Source organism: Pseudochaenichthys georgianus, unplaced genomic scaffold (genome assembly GCF_902827115.2).
Source record: "Pseudochaenichthys georgianus unplaced genomic scaffold, fPseGeo1.2 scaffold_552_arrow_ctg1, whole genome shotgun sequence".
NCBI classification, from domain to species: domain Eukaryota; kingdom Metazoa; phylum Chordata; class Actinopteri; order Perciformes; family Channichthyidae; genus Pseudochaenichthys; species Pseudochaenichthys georgianus.
Window position 1 is genome coordinate 91484 of NW_027263113.1, and position 16853 is coordinate 108336.

A 16853-nucleotide genomic window follows, 5' to 3' on the forward strand; every position below is an offset into this window, starting at 1 on the left:
GGTCTGTACAACGGAACTGTGCCAAAACTACGCCAACCGGCTGCGGAGGGAGACTCCCCCCCTCACTGGAGAACTGCGCTAAAACAGCTGATCACAACGTTCACACTCTGTGGTCATGAAGTACTCCACTAGCCGCCGCCCCCCCTCTGTCGACTTTCCTGAAGTACTCCCCCGTTGATAGAAATCAACACGTAATGAATTAAGACCCCACGGTTTGATGATTGATGTGTGGGTTGTCTTTCATTTTGACACGCAGACATTTTTTATAATAAACATACATACTGTATGTTAAATGGATATATCCGCCTGCTTTCATTTATCTTTCCATTCCCAACAATATACATAAATAAATGACATATTTTGGACATAGTTCGAATGGTGATTAATCATGATTAATTAATTTTTAAACTGTGATTAATCTGATTAAAAATTGTAATCGTTTGACAGCCCTAGTACAAATATGTTTTAGTGAGGGAGGCAGGCAAGCCCGCCTTAACCTGCCATCAGGCCCTGGGGTTTTGTAGGCCCCCTATTTAAACAACAAATCAAAGTCATGTATAGCCTCGGCAGGCTCTGAGATCGCACTTCTCCACTCTGCTCTCTCAATGTAAAATCCTTTTCCGTTTCACAGAACACAAATTGGGTTATTTACATAATTATGTTTACACTGTCGATTGCAGGGCTGCCAAGTTTCAGTAAAAAGTAGGAGTGAGACTTTTGGGGTTGATGTGTTCGACGGCGATTTTTTTGGCCTTTTTTAACGTCGATTTAGAGGAATATCTCAATTTAAATTAACATTAAGACTGTTGTGATGTCTTCACCCCCATGCCAGCTGCTCTCCCTGCACTGTCGGCCTTCTCATGCTTATATAGTGTTAATAATTGACCAGTTTAACAAATAAAATACATTTATTTATAAAATGTCAATATAATGAAACAATAGCAGCCTTTTAAGAACCAATAGCAGCCTTTTCCTTTAGTGCATTCTTTCTTTAAGTGTAACAACATTAGAACCTGAATAATATATTGATATAATATATATTATAAAAAAATAAAGTGCATGTCTTTGTTTATGTTTTTTTCTTTTACATGACATGTCTCATGTTGTAGGTGTTTGTGGCTGATTTTGATGCCTTGATGACAGAGGGAGGGGGCTCCCATTTGAAACACTGTGGCTCAAGGTTTGCCATCTTCACAGTCATGATGGATGACAGAGTTCATCAAGAGCCAAACTGTTTCGGGTTTTGCTTTTGTTCAGTCCCACCACAGAGAACACTCGTTCAGCATCAGCATTTGAATGCGGAAGTACCAACACCAACTTGGCAATACGAGAGAGCCTCCCAAATCTGCTCATCCCGGTCACCTTTGAAAAATGTAGGAAGCCTAATTACTCTCAAGTATTTTTGTATAGAATTAAGTTGATTACGTCAATGGGTATTTCAAAGGGTGCAGAATAATTCTTACCTTATTCTTCATTGATGCCATGTTCCCCCAAAAGTTCTCTATGTCGAACGTGGCTGGGTCTTCGGGCATGGCAATGTCCATGGATTGGTAGTCCAGAAACTCCTCACCCAGTTTGTCACGCTCATCAGGTCCGTTGTATGGGAGAAGTTCAGGAAACCTAAAAAGAACACAATGTGCACTGATCTGGTAAAGTAATGTAGCTGAAACAGGTTGTTTTTCAGATGTGGTCATTAAACTTTACAATCTATTAAGAAAATGTGCCAATAGTCTTTAACCTGCTCTACTTATTAAGTATATTGAGATAACTTGTGTTGTGATTTGGCACTATAGATAAATGTACTTGACTTGATACCCCAACTAACCTGTCGACAAAGTACAAGGCGTCTTCCACTCCACACTCTGCCCTCTGCTGGACATCCAGAGACATGGCATGTTTTATGAGGGGCTCTCTCATGGGGAGTCTCTTCATGGCATACTCCACAGCCCTCACCAGAACACTGCTGCCTGCTGGAACCTCTGCACTTGCTGCGGTGTAATGTCTCCTGCATCAAGGAGCCTGTTGAGTGTACCTCGAGTAGTGAAGCCGATCACCAGCTTTTCTCCTACGAGAGACACAATAAATCAACAACGTCACCTCATTAAGGTGCTGTATGCGATTCTGGAGAAAGATTGATGCAATATGTTCTCATTCCCAACACCAACATGTCAGTATGAGACCGGTGTTGAGTCACTTTAGCAATCATCAACAACCACAATAGCTAACTTGAAAGCACCCCTTTAAGTATCTTCATCACATCAGTGACACAGGGTACAGTCACTCATTTGGGCTAAAAGGATAACATAGGAAAGTCCTGTGGACTTGTTTCCATTGTGGTCGTGTGTGATGAGATGAGATGATCAAACTCATAACTTGTCTGCACAAGCAGCCCTCTAACAAACACCAACAGCACGATGTGAGTGAGATCAGTGAGTGGAAAGCGTACGTGCATCTGCTGATGTGAAACTTTATTACCTGGCAGTTGGTTTGATGGGTCCTTATAGAGGATGTCATGCAATTCCTGGTGCTGCAGTGCTGCGGGCTTCAGAAACTTTGAAAGCAACTTGCGGATGAAACTCCGTATCTACAAATTTGTATTTCAGAAAAGATTTTCAAAATTAAATGTAACCTAGAAGTAGAGTGCTAATGAAAAAAGGAACAAACATAGTACATTATTACTAGCATACTGTATTACTAGCATGCTGTATTCCAACCTTCCCAATTTACCTCATCATGTAGAAGGAAGATGGAGGACTTCTCTCTCTGGAGGAGGAGGTTGAAGGTGGAGACAGTGTTGGGAAAGTTCACTTTCTACATGAACTAGTTCAGTTCACAGTTCACATATTTTAAAATGAACTAGTTCAGTTCATAGTTCATAATTCAAAATGTTGAACTAAAGTTCATGGTTTCAAAAATGAACTAATTTATAGTTCATAGTTATTTTTTCAATACGTTGCTGCGAGCTATTATTTGTCTCCTGTACGATGTTAATGGGCCATTTCAATTTTTACAATATCCTCAGAGGGCCGTACAAGTTATTGACCTCTGCTTAAAAAAACTAAAATCACAGCCCATTCATTTCATTCTGTGCAAAGAAAAAGCAACCTCTTAATCCAGATATCTCACCATGACTCGCGTATGCATGCACGTGCAGGGTGTGGCGTGACCACCAAAACAGAAAGATCTGGACACAAGATGTGTGCAAATGTATTTAGTTTAGATTTTTTTTAAATGTTGAAGTTAAAAGCATCAATCTGGTGCACTTTGAGAGCAACATTAGGAGATCGATGGACACATCTCTCAACACCCAGATGAAACAGAACTGTAAACAGATTTACTTTTAATTTATGGATATTTGACAAATCACTCCCCTTTCAAACTGTATTCTTCTTTATTAATAACTGTCATATAGTATTTTATACCTGTTTACTTTATTCTCTTATTTTTTTTATAACTATAATGATCATATAAAGATGTGCCTTTACCTCACTGGTTGTAGACAAAGCTTCTTATATTCGTTAGCATAGCTAGCTAACCAGATGCTAATGATAACAACAAAGTTATTGACTGTATGACAGATGAGCAGATCGCCTCTGGGCTTTCAACTAAAGACACAGACACGCAGAAACTGCGGCATGTGTATGGACTTTCTGCCATTTCTGAAGTGCTGGAGTGGCGTTCTGGTGCTCTCCGTCAGAACTGCACCCCTGTCAGTCGAGACATATACCACGTGATGACACGTTAGGCTCGTGTTGTGTTCAAGGACCCTGATCTTGGCCAGGAAAAACAGGCACTCGCTTGTTTAATTTGTTTGCGGTCTAGATTTCTTTCATTTTTTTATTTTTTGCGTGTGTTTATAAATTACCTCGAGGGCCGTACCAAATTGTCTCGCGGGCCGTATACGGAGGCCGGAGGTTCCCCACCCCTGCCGTAGACTCTCACTCTGAGCGAGTGCTGCTGCAGCTGCTCTCGGCTTCGTCCATACTAATTCATTCATTCATTCAATGCTCGCCGGTTCCGCGGTTCCACATTGTTTGTTGTGAGGAGTCTGATATATTTAGTATATTTATATTTTAGTGCGACAGCCAGGGGTGACAGGCGCGTACGCGTCACAGGCAGCTTGCTGTTGCCAAATTGGGTGGTTTTCCGCATTATTTTGAAGCCTGTTTACGGTGTGTTTTAACTGGGTTTTCGGCTGAAAGGCATATGAAATCTGGCACACTTTTGAACGCCGTTATAATACAGTGCTGAGAATGAACGCACTTTTGAACGCCGTTATACAGCGCTGAGAATGAACGCGTTCTCAATTACGTTCATCTAGCGGAAATACAGTACGTTCAGTTCACGTTCGCCCAAAATATGAACGCGTTCATGAACGATCGTTCATTGAACGCGTTCAGGTACATCACTGGGTGGAGAAGACTGGCAACGTTGCTTGATAGAACAGCAGGTACACCTCTGTCATTGGGCTAGAGAATGCTTCCAACAGCCTCCTGAATCTTGGTTGTTTCTCATCTGTAAATACAAAAAACACAGGTTGTGCATACTACATACATTTACTTTTCAGTCTGTTATAATAATCGTTCGTTCATTTGGATCATTGAAATATAATGCCTACCTGATGACTTGAAGTAGCTGGCCAGTGGCTCATACTGCTGCAGGATACGAGTCAAACACCTCTCCAGGCTCAACCATCGAATGGAAACGTGCATAAGTATTTCTAAATACTCGCTTCCATGGAGCTCACAGAATTCTATGACAAGAATGGAACATCTTAATTTCAATTTAATTTAACTCTTCTGCATTTCATTTGGACTGCACATACCTGTCAGGTAACCTTTACGATTGGTGCTTCCTTTAAACCAGTATCCCACATCCAGTCAGATCCTCTGGATCAAATCCACACACCTGCAATACATGATGATTTATAATCACATGACACCACAGCATAACAAACAACCTGTTAGACTTGACATTAGGCCTAACGGATATGGTTGGTCATAGAAATCATACATGATTCAACTCACCTCCAAAAAGCCCCGGCCAGCCTGTTTGGCAGTGTTGTGGATGACGTGACAGGGCACCCATGGATGTAGATGCTGCCATGTTCTTTAAGAATTCTGGATGCGATGGAATTTCTTGCTCCTGTATTGACAGGTGCATTATCAACAGACAGACTCACACAGTTTCTCCATGGTATGGCGTTTTTTTGCAAGGCCTCGTCCATCTTCTGGTATATCACTTCAGCTGTGCCGCAGCTTGGCCCGCTGGTGGGGCACATATCCAGAAACCTGTGGACAACTTTACTGGTGGAACTGTCATATACCCGCACAGTGAGTGGGTTCATCTTCTCTCTTCCTGCAACGATATGGTACATATATGTCAGATTAAGGTACACATCAGACTGAAATTGTGTGTGTGTTCTGTGGTTAATAATATATCTAAAATGGGTGCTGGAAAGTGTGGAAAGTGTAATGACCTGTATCATTTGATCCATCTGTGATTAATGTGAAAGGATTGGTCCTCATCTTCATGACCAGTTCCTTTCTAAAATGTGGGGCCACTGCTTCATTTATTATGCACGATGTTTTTGTGCGGGCGCACTTGTAGTTCTGTGCAGTAGGGGAATCTTTGAAGCATTCTTTTAGCAATGGGCTGAAGTGATCTGCTACTGCAAACGGCACATTGTGTTCGACCATTGACACTGCCACCTTTACCTCAGCTCTCCTGGTCTGCAACAGAAAGGGGGTCATCAAAGAGCAAATCATGTAAAAACATTCCATAAAACATTAAGTGTTTTTGGATTGAATAAATGCATTTATTGCCGACTCAAGGTCCCTAGAAATACACAATTACATACAACAATAAACATAAATAAAAAGAGTCCAAATTAACATGTTAGACAAGGTATTTGTGACAGTTTGTTTCATTTACTATTATTTATGCTGATATAACCTACAAGTGCAATTCAGCCACTGCCACTGTTCATAATATATACCTTGGCCTCTTGTGCTGTCATGCCACCAACAGAGACTGGCGCATAATAAGGGGCAATCGTGGTTGTTGACTGTATTGCCTGTTCTTTGGCACGATGCCCTTTGCTTTTCATATGCCTGATGACATCTGCCTTTCCTTGATGGGCACAGCTGTTCTCATGTCTGCATATCGAGCACCAATAGTAGGAGGTGGTGGTGCCTATAGTGATGAATGGCCATTCTGCTGTCCACTCCCTTTTAAAAGTGCACCTGTAGGTGGCTGCTCCACTCTTAACACTCTGCTTTTTCCCTGTTTCTACTCTCATCTCCACCGTTTCCTCTGCTGGCTCTTCTGTCTCATCCTCTGTGTCCTCTGGAGCCTTAATCTCTTCTACATCATCATCATCTTCTGTCTCCTCTGCAGTCTCATTCTCTGTGCCCTCTGGACACTCATTTTCCTCCGCTCTGTCATTCACTGAGAGATCCAAAGCCTCCTCCACTGTTTCCTCTGACCTGGCAAGTTTGGCAGGGGGTGGTTGACCCTCCACTGCCCAGAATGACAGCAGATCTCTTTGCTGCTTCTTCTTCTTCTTATCAGACATCTTTCAGACTTTCAAACTAACAGACAAACATCAGACAGAAATCGAAGTACAGTTAAGGAATGAATGATCCAGTCTTAAAAGATAGCTACATGTTACTGTTTGATTGATTGAATATTTTATTATACAGAAATGCAAACAACACAGGTACAGTACTGTAAATTCCCTTAGCTCATAGCAAGCATCCATTAGCTCACACACGCGTGATGATTTAACTAACACGGCTATAACTCACGGTTGTTTGTTGTTAAACCCACCGCAGCAACCTGCCACACTGCTCACCAGCAGCTTGTGTAACGCTCACGTAGTCAGACTCACCGTTGACTTCATAACAATAAAAAGAATGCGTTTGTAAAATTAAAATGAAGTGATTACCTACCGTTTGACCTCCCGCTTCAGATGAAAATGGGTTCTTCATAGGATAGAGACCAGACGCAGTGACGCGCCCTAAGCTGCCTCTGATTGGTTTGTATACGGTGCCTTTCTCGGTCAGCCAATCGGGGGCAGAATAGGGCGGGCTCACCCTATCCCTGACTCGAACTACGGCAAACCTCAAGCAACAAGTTATGGAAATATATCATTAAATAAAAAAATAATTATAAAGTAGTGAGAGGGGGGGGAAAGCGTGTGAAATGGCAAGTGTGGCGTGAGGCGTGTGAAGAGGTTAAATTGCGTGACTCTCACTCTCAAAGGGTGAGACTTGGCAGCTCTGCGATTGTTATTTTTGGGACACACATGACTAGTGCTGCGTACCTGGACTCACATTCAGGTTCAGGTCCGGACTCAAGTCCAGAGGTTCAGGTTCAGGTCCGGACTTATAAGTCCGGACCTGAACCCATGTCTTGTGTCAAGTTGTGTGAGTAACTAAAGTGAACTTATTGTGAGCTAATTATCAATTTAAAATTAACAATAATCAACTCAAATTCAAACTCATCAGGTTTATTGAGCTCCCATCTAACTTGTGTCCACATTTCTCTACAAAGTACAAATGTAGAAAAAACACTTTTTGCCACTTAGTCTACAAATGACTTATGACAGCAACTACAGTGAACTACTACAAAGTTCAAACATTTATTTCATTTACCAAACTAAAGTAACCAAACAGTCCCTGAGCTGACTGAGCCTAAATCCCTAAAACGTTGCTGAAAGGTAGAGTGTAGAGTAGACTATACGCATTACACTGTTACACACCTACTATACAGTATAGGCTAAACTGTAGTGACTGTACAGTCAGAGTGTACTGTCTGTACATTTTCTACAACTCTACATGTGTACATTATACAGTACATACTACATACATAGTGATGTACATACATACTGTTAGAAATTAAAATCAATGTTGATATGGCGTAATTTTGAATTAAATACACTATTTAATTTAAATCAGTTTTATTCTGAATAAAACGGAAGTTCACACTATTAACTTAACTAATACTTTTATTCTGAAAATTCTTCACTTCCGGTTAGCATTAGCATGTGGCGAAAGGCTACGTTTTCAAACCGTGAATCGAAGGTGAAATGACATGTGATGTTGTACACTGAGCACACTGGGATTAGCACTCATTTATTGACGCTGAATAACGTTTATCAGGGAATGTTTAAATAACAACAGACACCAGAATATACGTAAGTGCTAGTTTTTTTGCGAGTCCAAGTACCGGTTCCCGACGTTCCGGTTTTAACCGGACTTGAACCGAAACTTTTTACAAGTCCAGTACCGGTTCGGCTTGCCGGTACGCAGCACTACACATGACACATCAAATAACATCTACAGACCAAGACGAAGATAATGGAAGTACTCCCATACTCCTAGCGTGTGAACATGTTTGTGAAAAACGTGTGCAAAATCTCCGAAAACGGAGCAGTGGCTGCGATGCTAGCTTTGCGGCTAGCGGTTAGCATTTTCAATGGAAATATACATCGAAATTACCGGTAAATTACCGTACAGCCAATCACAATGCGTGACGTCATGACGTCATTGGTAAGAGACGGACCCCGAACACATATGGTACCCCGAACACAGGTTTAGTTTACGACGGATATATTTAGTTATTGTTTTGATATTTGTAACACAAAAGCGATGGAAAACCCGCAGCAACACAGAAAAGATGGTCTTAACATGACCCAGCGGTCTAGTAGTTAATAAAAAACAATAATGTCAGAAAAAAATATTACTAACTTTATTGTGAAATTAAAACAGAACGGTAAAAGAATGGTTTCCGGTGTATTCTGAGCCAGATCTCTGTAGATAAATAAAGAACTACGACAGATGTGTAATATTACTATAAGAGTTGTATAGTGTCCTTTAGTACGTTTGTATTTTTCACCAGCTATTGTATTACTATAGTTTTTTCTGTAGTGCCATTTTATTAGCTATAGTAGCCCTATAATATTTCAATAGTAATACTATGTATCTAGATCTTTGTAGTATTCCTATATTATTTTAAATAGTATAACTATAGTATAATATATAGTGTTTCTGTAGTTGTTTTTTTAACACAAGAACACTCCTATAGTAATAGTATGATGTTGTCATAATGAATGCATATTATTACTATAGTGTTTGTAAAAGTATTGCACTCCTAGAATTAATGTGTATTTTTTGTATATCAAATTAAGTTATATATATATATATTTATATATATATATATATTAGCTGTACACTTTACGAATATAACAGTTTTTTATGGACAACTTTACCATTCAGTCTCGTCCAACTGATCTTACAGCTGTCACTCCTCGGCTCTTGGCAGCTGTCAATCAAAGTCCAGTGGCTCCGCCCCAAAGTGTCAGAAACTTTTCACGCACGCGTAGACAGACTCCGCGAGGCTGACACTCCCGCTCGCGAGCAAGAGGGCTGTCTCTTTAATCTGGTTTATTCTGCGCGCGAGGGTCATTATATGCGCGTGTAAAAGCACATATTCCGCTCGTGAGTAGCTCGTTTTACGCGCTAGAATATTGACCCAAATCTGACTCCATAACAGGGATCTACTTATTTATGAGCGACTAAAAGGCCCTAGGCCTACTACAGCCGTATCCGATTGATTGATTGAATACCAGAGTTGAATGATTAGATGAATGTTTGTAGTTGTGTTCAAAATAACATTGCGAGATAAATATAAACAAAATAAACTGACAACACACATAAACGGATCCTCCACTTAACTTAAAGGTGACTGTTACGGATGCTGTTTGTCTGCTCATTAATCTGCCTGAGTGTTTTCAGCTGTGTGTGGGATTATGCAAATGAGCTGTGTGGTTGCCCCAACATCATTGGCTGTCATCTCCTGGTCCACTTCCGAGGACACTGATTGGAGCACGCCGGGCCCGACGTTCTCCAATCCCTGTGCAAGCCCAGCGCACACCTGCTGGAGAGGACTACAAAGCTGGGGACAATCATCACTCTGGAGGCTCTGACATGTGGACAGACGCCTCTCGCTACTTGCTCTGAGAGAATTCTGTTAACTGGTTAAACTTGTGTGATTAGTAGTGTCTGGCGTAGCTTAGTTAGAGTGTAGTTTAGTTTAGTTAGTGTGTAGAGTAGATTAGGATGTTGTGACTGTTGCCTTTTAGTTTAGCTGTGTTTTGTCTAGACTCCCTTTGTTAGTTGTACCACTCTTGAAGTGAGGTTTTGTTTCGTTCTCTATTTAGTATATTAGTATGTATTCTCCCTGTATGCCTTTAGACTCCTTTTGAGTCCTCCCTTAGTTTGGTTATCTGTCAACCTGTGCCCTTTTGGCCCTTTTGTTTGTTTCAGGCTGCCTGCCTGCCATTTTGTTTATCGCTGCAATTTACAATAAATCACTTATAATTATACCAATACTACTCTGGTCGTGTCGTTTCCCTTTTGTTCCCCCTAGCCAATTGGGAACGTAACAGTGACCTACGTCTTTTATACATGAATATGTGTTCCAGGAAACACAACCCTCTCTATTTTCCTCCATACCCAAATCTCTTAAAAAGGGGCAGCAACGGATCTGATCCAGATTTGAACACTTCTGTGACGTCAGAGGTGGCGCTACGGCTATTGGGCCAACTCCACCAATCAGGAGGAGACATGCCGTTCGAAAGCGCTGGAGACGCTGTAGTACATATGCCAGGCCTGTAGATGGCGCTGTTCTCACAGAATCAGCCCATGAAAAGACAGTGTTAAATTGAGCGAAATGAGGAATGGCTAAAATGCATGATCTGTTTGGTATGAAATGTATTAATGATGTATTACCCCATGTGTCTGCAGCCATCTCATTGCTAATCCGTCCTTAACGTCATTATGTTACTTGACTTTATTTTCTGCATGATGTAAATGAAACAAAATGAAACACAAAATGTTCTGCTGAAATCCTTTATTTAAATTAGCTGACAAATAGAGGCGATAACACAAACCTCAAAGTGTTCATTGACCAACTCCTGTTTAAAATGTGAAATAAGAATTTATTTGTTGGACTTCTGAAAATTCAGATCATGAAAAAATCCCCGCTGCCAAATTAAAACTTGGTGCAATGATTCAAATGTCTTTTTTTTTTAGAAACCAATAAGAACCAAAATGACTGAGAATACGTTTAAAATGAAAATGTTAATACTGAGACAAACTCTGAGAAGGATGCAGCATCACCAGCCTTTCTAGAACAGCAACATGTCTGCACTGGCATTAGCATACCATGCATTTTTTTTTTAAATTCAGGGGCAATCTGTTAAAAAACAAATCCAAATAAAATTAGCATTTCTGCCCCCGTGAATAAAAAGCTGCGGAGAACTAAATTGCGAAGGGTTGGTTGGCTTGCAGCGCGACACCACGCAACCCTGTTCTTACACTTCAGGGTAACTTCCTGTCGGGATTAAAATAATGAAAACCGCCTCTTTAAGTGTTGTTCAGTTGTTGTTGTTGTTGTTGTTGTCCGAGGAGCTGGGCCAGGGCTCGGAGCTGCGGCGGCTCAGTGTCGGGCGCCACATGCTCCACGGGTTGTAGGTGCGGCTCATCTCGGAGGGGGGGGGCGACGGGGTGACGGGGGACACCAGGTCCGTCAGGGTGGAGGAGGAGCTGGAGGCCGGGGGGAACGGGTGCAGCGCAGAGTCAGCGCTGGTGGACCAGATGGAGGAGCTGAAGGGCGTCGGGGCAGACCAGAGGCTGCGGGCGTTACCCAGGAGGGACTGGAGACAAGGGGGAGAGGATCTGTGAGAGACATGCCTATTACGCAACATGCACTTCTTCATGTCTCTTCTTCATCAACATGTGTCCCCTCTTCTTCATGTCTCTTCTACATCAACATGTGTCCCCTCTTCTCCATGTCTCTTCTACATCAACATGTGTCCCCTCTTCTCATGTCTCTTCTACATCAACATGTGTCCCCTCTTCTTCATGTCTCTTCTACATCAACATGTGTCCCCTCTTCTCCATGTCTCTTCTACATCAACATGTGTCCCCTCTTCTTCATGTCTCTTCTACATCACCATGTGTCCCCTCTTCTTCATGTCTCTTCTACATCAACATGTGTCCCCTCTTCTTCATGTCTCTTCTACATCAACATGTGTCCCCTCTTCTTCATGTCTCTTCTACATCACCATGTGTCCCCTCTTCTTCATGTCTCTTCTACATCAACATGTGTCCCCTCTTCTTCATGTCTCTTCTACATCAACATGTGTCCCCTCTTCTCATGTCTCTTCTACATCAACATGTGTCCCCTCTTCTCCATGTCTCTTCTACATCAACATGTGTCCCCTCTTCTTCATCAACATGTGTCCCCTCTTCTTCATGTCTCTTCTACATCAACATGTGTCCCCTCTTCTTCATCAACATGTGTCCCCTCTTCTCCATGTCTCTTCTACATCAACATGTGTCCCCTCTTCTTCATGTCTCTTCTACATCAACATGTGTCCCCTCTTCTTCATCAACATGTGTCCCCTCTTGGGATATTGTCACTTCCGTTTGATGAGGGAGTGAGCAGACGTGTGCGTGGAGGGCTCCTGACAAACTTTTCTATACCTATCAAATACTACTCAAAACCGATCTGGTAACCGAATCAAACCATGCTCATATTTAAGGGAACTATGAAGTAATGTCTAAGGGGAAACAGAAACAGCCATCGACCACACAATCAACCAGAGCTGCGACCACAGCGGCTAAGATAGCAGCTAACATGGCTGCCGCTTGCCCAGTTACCAAGGGGGACCTGGAGGCTCTTCTCAGCAAACAAAGTGATAGTTTCAAATCCGACATGGCTAAACTGTTAAAAGAATCAACGGACTCCCTGGAGAGGTCGGTAAACTCACTGGGACAACAAGTGGCATCGTTCAACAGCCGCCTCGACAAAATCGAAGTAGTGGTGGGTGAAAACTTTGAGAAACTCAACTTGATGGAAGCCACTGTTCAGTCCCTACAGTCCCAAACCATCACACTCCAGGATCGGGTGGATGACCTCGAAAACAGGTCCAGGCCGTCCAACTTGAGGATAATAAACATACCCGAGGGGCGCGAGAGGGGTCAGGACCCGATAAAGTTTGTGTCTGACTTGATAATGGAGGTGACGGGTCCCGGTGTTCTCAGCAGTCCTCCGGAGATAGAACGAGCCCACCGCTCCCTGGGTCCCAGACCGGGAGACTCCAACAACACGGGGAAACCTCGGGCCTTCATTGTAAAATTCCTCCGTTTCCAGGAAAAAGAAGCAGTCTTAAAATGGGCCAGACAACATAAGCTGGACTACGGCGGCACCGAGTTGAGTTTATCCTGATATCAGCTCCGTCCTAGCCGAAAAGCGAGCTGCGTTCATCCCCATCAAGAATTCTCTTTACCAGAAAGGAATACAATTCCGCCTGTTGCACCCAGCTCGTCTTCATGTTTCCTTCAGAAATGACGACTACTACTTTGACTGTCCGCAAAAAGCCCAGGACTTCTACATCCAACGCATTGTCCCGCCGGAGTAGTGGGAGGCTGTGGAGCACGGACTTTCTCTGGACTGAATGCACGGCAAATAAACACTCACAAACGGACTTCTCAGGAAACGGTGAAGTTGAAATGTTTAACCTGAGTATGTTTGTATTAAGATATCCTGATATGGATCCACCGTGAGGTATGGATGGATGTTGTTATCCAGCATGTGCACTATCTTCTCTCTGTTGTTGTGTGATGTTTACTATGGCCACTTCCGGTGTAGCGGTGTTAAAGGGGCACGGTCCGGGGGAAACAAGCCTTGCTAGGAACCATCTCAGGTTTTTGCGGTTAACTTTGTATTGGCTATAAACTAAACTAGACTGTTTACTCTGCATGTCAGACCAATTGTAGAGTTAGGAGCCCTGTCTGCTCAGAAATATTAGTTAGATTATAGGTTAATGTCATACGGAAGTGACATATTTTTTTGGAGTCCTGCTGCTCGTTCTCGTTTTAGGAACAAGCTTAGGAAAGGGAATGTGTGTTTGGCTCTCCTTTTTGAGAGCATTTCTTTTTTTGGGGAGAATTTGGGTGTTAGGTCCTACTATATGTTTATTTTATTTTGTTGTATTTTTGTTGTTCGTTTCTCCTGCTTTCCATTAAATAGGCTGCATACTACCTCTTCATGTACTTCAGGCTCATATTTTGATGATGGTTAATTTAACAGGAAATGGTGAAGCATGTCTAAGACTTGTCTCCTGGAATGTTAAGGGCATGAATGCCCCGGTTAAAAGAGGCAGAATTTGTTCCCACTTAAAACACCTTAAAACGGAAATTGCCTTTCTACAGGAAACTCATCTGACCACTAAGGACCACCATAGGTTAAAGGCATCATGGGTTGGCCAAACCTTTCATTCCAATTTCAGTAGTAGAGCAAGAGGCGCAGCTATTGTGATGCATACAAAAATACAGTTCAGCCCGACTGAGGTTATAGCGGATCCTCAAGGCCGCTTTGTGATTTTTCTGGTTCCCTCAATAATGTCAATGTTGTTCTCGCCAATCTATATGCGCCCAACTGGGATGATGAAGCATTCATGGGAAAAGTGATATCATTATTACCAGACCTAAGCTCCCGCCATTTGATTTTGGGCGGTGATCTCAACTGTACAATGGACCTGCTTTTAGACAAATCTAGCCCAAAACGGGACTCACCCTCTAAAATGGCTAAAGCCATCTCACTATTTATGAGTCAAACAGGCTGTGTGGACCCATGGCGTTCTCTCCACCCCAAAGCGAAACAGTTTTCTTTCTACTCCTTGGTTCACAAAACATTCTCGAGAATCGATTATTTTTTTATCGATAACTTTTTTATCGATAACTTTTCTTCCCGCTGTAAAAAACATAGAATACTGTAGTGGAAATTTTTATTATTATCATCCTTATTATTATCCTTATTATATCTTTCATATGTTTAAACCAAATGCTTCTTATTTCCTCTTGTTGTGCTTTTACCATTATTATTCTATTATATTCTCTTATGAGTTTCCCAGTCTCTGCAAGGCCACAGCTGTTTCAGCAGACTGGGAGACTCATACACAGTCAGACACATCACGAACTTCCCTGCTCTGAGAACCGTTATGCTATCTACTCAAGGCCACTGGGTGTCTCATCAACAATCTGACTGTGTGAACCCAGATTGTTCTCTTTCCCACTCCTTTTCTATATAACCTTTGCTTTTCCATTGTTCTGCGCACTCTCGCGCAGACTATCTTATACTCTGTGCGACTTGTGACATTATTCAATCATTATATCGTGTATTTGAAGCTTCAAATAAATAACCAAAAGACAGCTTTTCTCGATTCACCATTTATTTGTTATGATCATTTGACTTGTACTCTCCAGCTGTGTTGGGCCCTAGATTTCCATAACAAATGGCGTTGTCGGCAGGATCTCTGTATGTTTGATCGGGGAAACCTCTGGACGCTGGTGGCTGCTAGCTCCGGGATCTTGGATCCTCCTCTACCCCGACATAAAACGTACGGGACGAGGGGACCAGCGTGAGGGGTGGAACCGATTGACTTCACGAGATCCAACGAACTCAAAGGGCTTTCAATACTCGGTGAGATGTGCAAAGTCTAAATTGTTTAAAGTTAAACGTAATTAAAACTCCATGACATCAGGAGAGGGACTGCTCGAAAACAGAGATATTTGGCATATCTAGCATCGACGGATGAAAAATAGTGTTTTGGTGACACGGAGTGTTTTGGTGACACTTTAATAGTGTTTTGGTGACACTTTAAAAGACTTTGCTATGGGGGCAAAGCAGGGGAGGGGGTATGTACAGCCTCCTGAGGGTCCGATAGTTGATGTCATGCGAGCAAAATATGGTGAAGAAAGTCTGTCTAAATTAAATATATGGACGGAAATGTTCGGATTTCCTAAGGGAGGTTCTTTGAGTAAATTAAAAATCAAAAACCTAAGAGATAAATTACAAGAGTATGGAGATGGGATGAAAAAGAAGAGTACAATTAAAGTAAAAGACTTGGAAAAACTGGACACTCATAGAAAGTGTTTATAATACTGGGGAGTAAAAAAAAGGCAGTTGGCCTTGGGGATTAAATAAAATATTAAGGTTGAAAATGAATGTGAAGAAAAGAAATACATTATTTCCAAAAGACATGTAAACCCCAGACATCTCTGTGTCCTTCCATTGCAGGCCTGAATGACCTCTCCTCGACTGGGTATCCCTTCCCTCCTCCGGCGTACAACCCTGGCAATCTGGTTGGAACACCTCAACCACCTCCACTACAAGCCCCAGCCATGCAGTCAGCGTCAACTCCAAGCTCGACAACAGCGGGATAAACAAACCCGATGCCCTAGGAGACCAAGCAGGTGTTTGGGAAACAAACCTCAGTAATGCCTTTCTCAACGGACTCACAGACACAGCGCAAACTAAACAAAATGCTGGCCGCTCACAATACCGAGGGAGAGGCAGAGGAGGTTTTCAGAGGCAGAGGACAAGAAGCAAGACGTTCATTTGAAGAAAGATGTTTCCAAGTGTGGAAGTGTTGAACATTGGATTATGGGACTGCTCACAGAACACTGGAGTGGAGGCAGAGGGGGACAGCAGGGAAGGGGCCCAATCGAGCGAGATGGAAATTCAGCAAGCAGCATCTAACCAGGGAAGTGACACACACACACACACACACACGCATCATACATGCTATTGAGAAATTAGAAGAATTAGAGGACATGTCTGTAATTAAAAAGGGTACATATTTGAAATATGACAGTGAATGTTTGCGTTAAGAAATGTCCCACACATTTTTGGTTGATTCTGGGGCTACACATTCTGTGGTAAAAAAGGGTAGATTTGCCTGAATGCAAATTTAGTGATAGATTTATTCATGTGCTGGG

General features: G+C 42.3%; 2 protein-coding genes across 3 annotated transcripts; both read right to left on the reverse strand.

The window, feature by feature from the left end:
* Positions 1–889: 889 nt before the first annotated feature.
* LOC117443185 (uncharacterized) lies at positions 890–9156 on the reverse strand. Of its 2 annotated transcripts, none has more exons than XM_071202551.1 (11): positions 6954–9156; positions 5480–5732; positions 5028–5358; positions 4826–4908; positions 4619–4753; positions 4457–4515; positions 2728–2763; positions 2476–2584; positions 1826–2065; positions 1464–1620; positions 890–1362 (listed from the first exon to the last, which is right to left on the reverse strand). In XM_071202551.1, the coding sequence occupies exons 5-9, from the start codon at positions 4710–4712 to the stop codon at positions 1950–1952; spliced, it is 414 nt and encodes a 137-aa protein (XP_071058652.1). In that variant the 5' UTR covers positions 4713–4753; positions 4826–4908; positions 5028–5358; positions 5480–5732; positions 6954–9156; the 3' UTR covers positions 890–1362; positions 1464–1620; positions 1826–1949. The 2 variants fall into 2 exon arrangements, with proteins under 2 accessions (XP_071058652.1, XP_071058651.1); XM_071202550.1 differs by adding an exon at positions 5999–6593 and having other exon boundaries at positions 2728–4515; positions 6954–6973.
* A 1746-nt stretch (positions 9157–10902) lies between these two features.
* Positions 10903–14011, reverse strand: LOC139433516 (transmembrane protein 131-like). The gene is made up of 2 exons (XM_071202552.1): positions 12842–14011; positions 10903–11722 (listed from the first exon to the last, which is right to left on the reverse strand). The coding sequence occupies exons 1-2, from the start codon at positions 12857–12859 to the stop codon at positions 11444–11446; spliced, it is 297 nt and encodes a 98-aa protein (XP_071058653.1). The 5' UTR covers positions 12860–14011; the 3' UTR covers positions 10903–11443.
* Positions 14012–16853: the final 2842 nt, after the last annotated feature.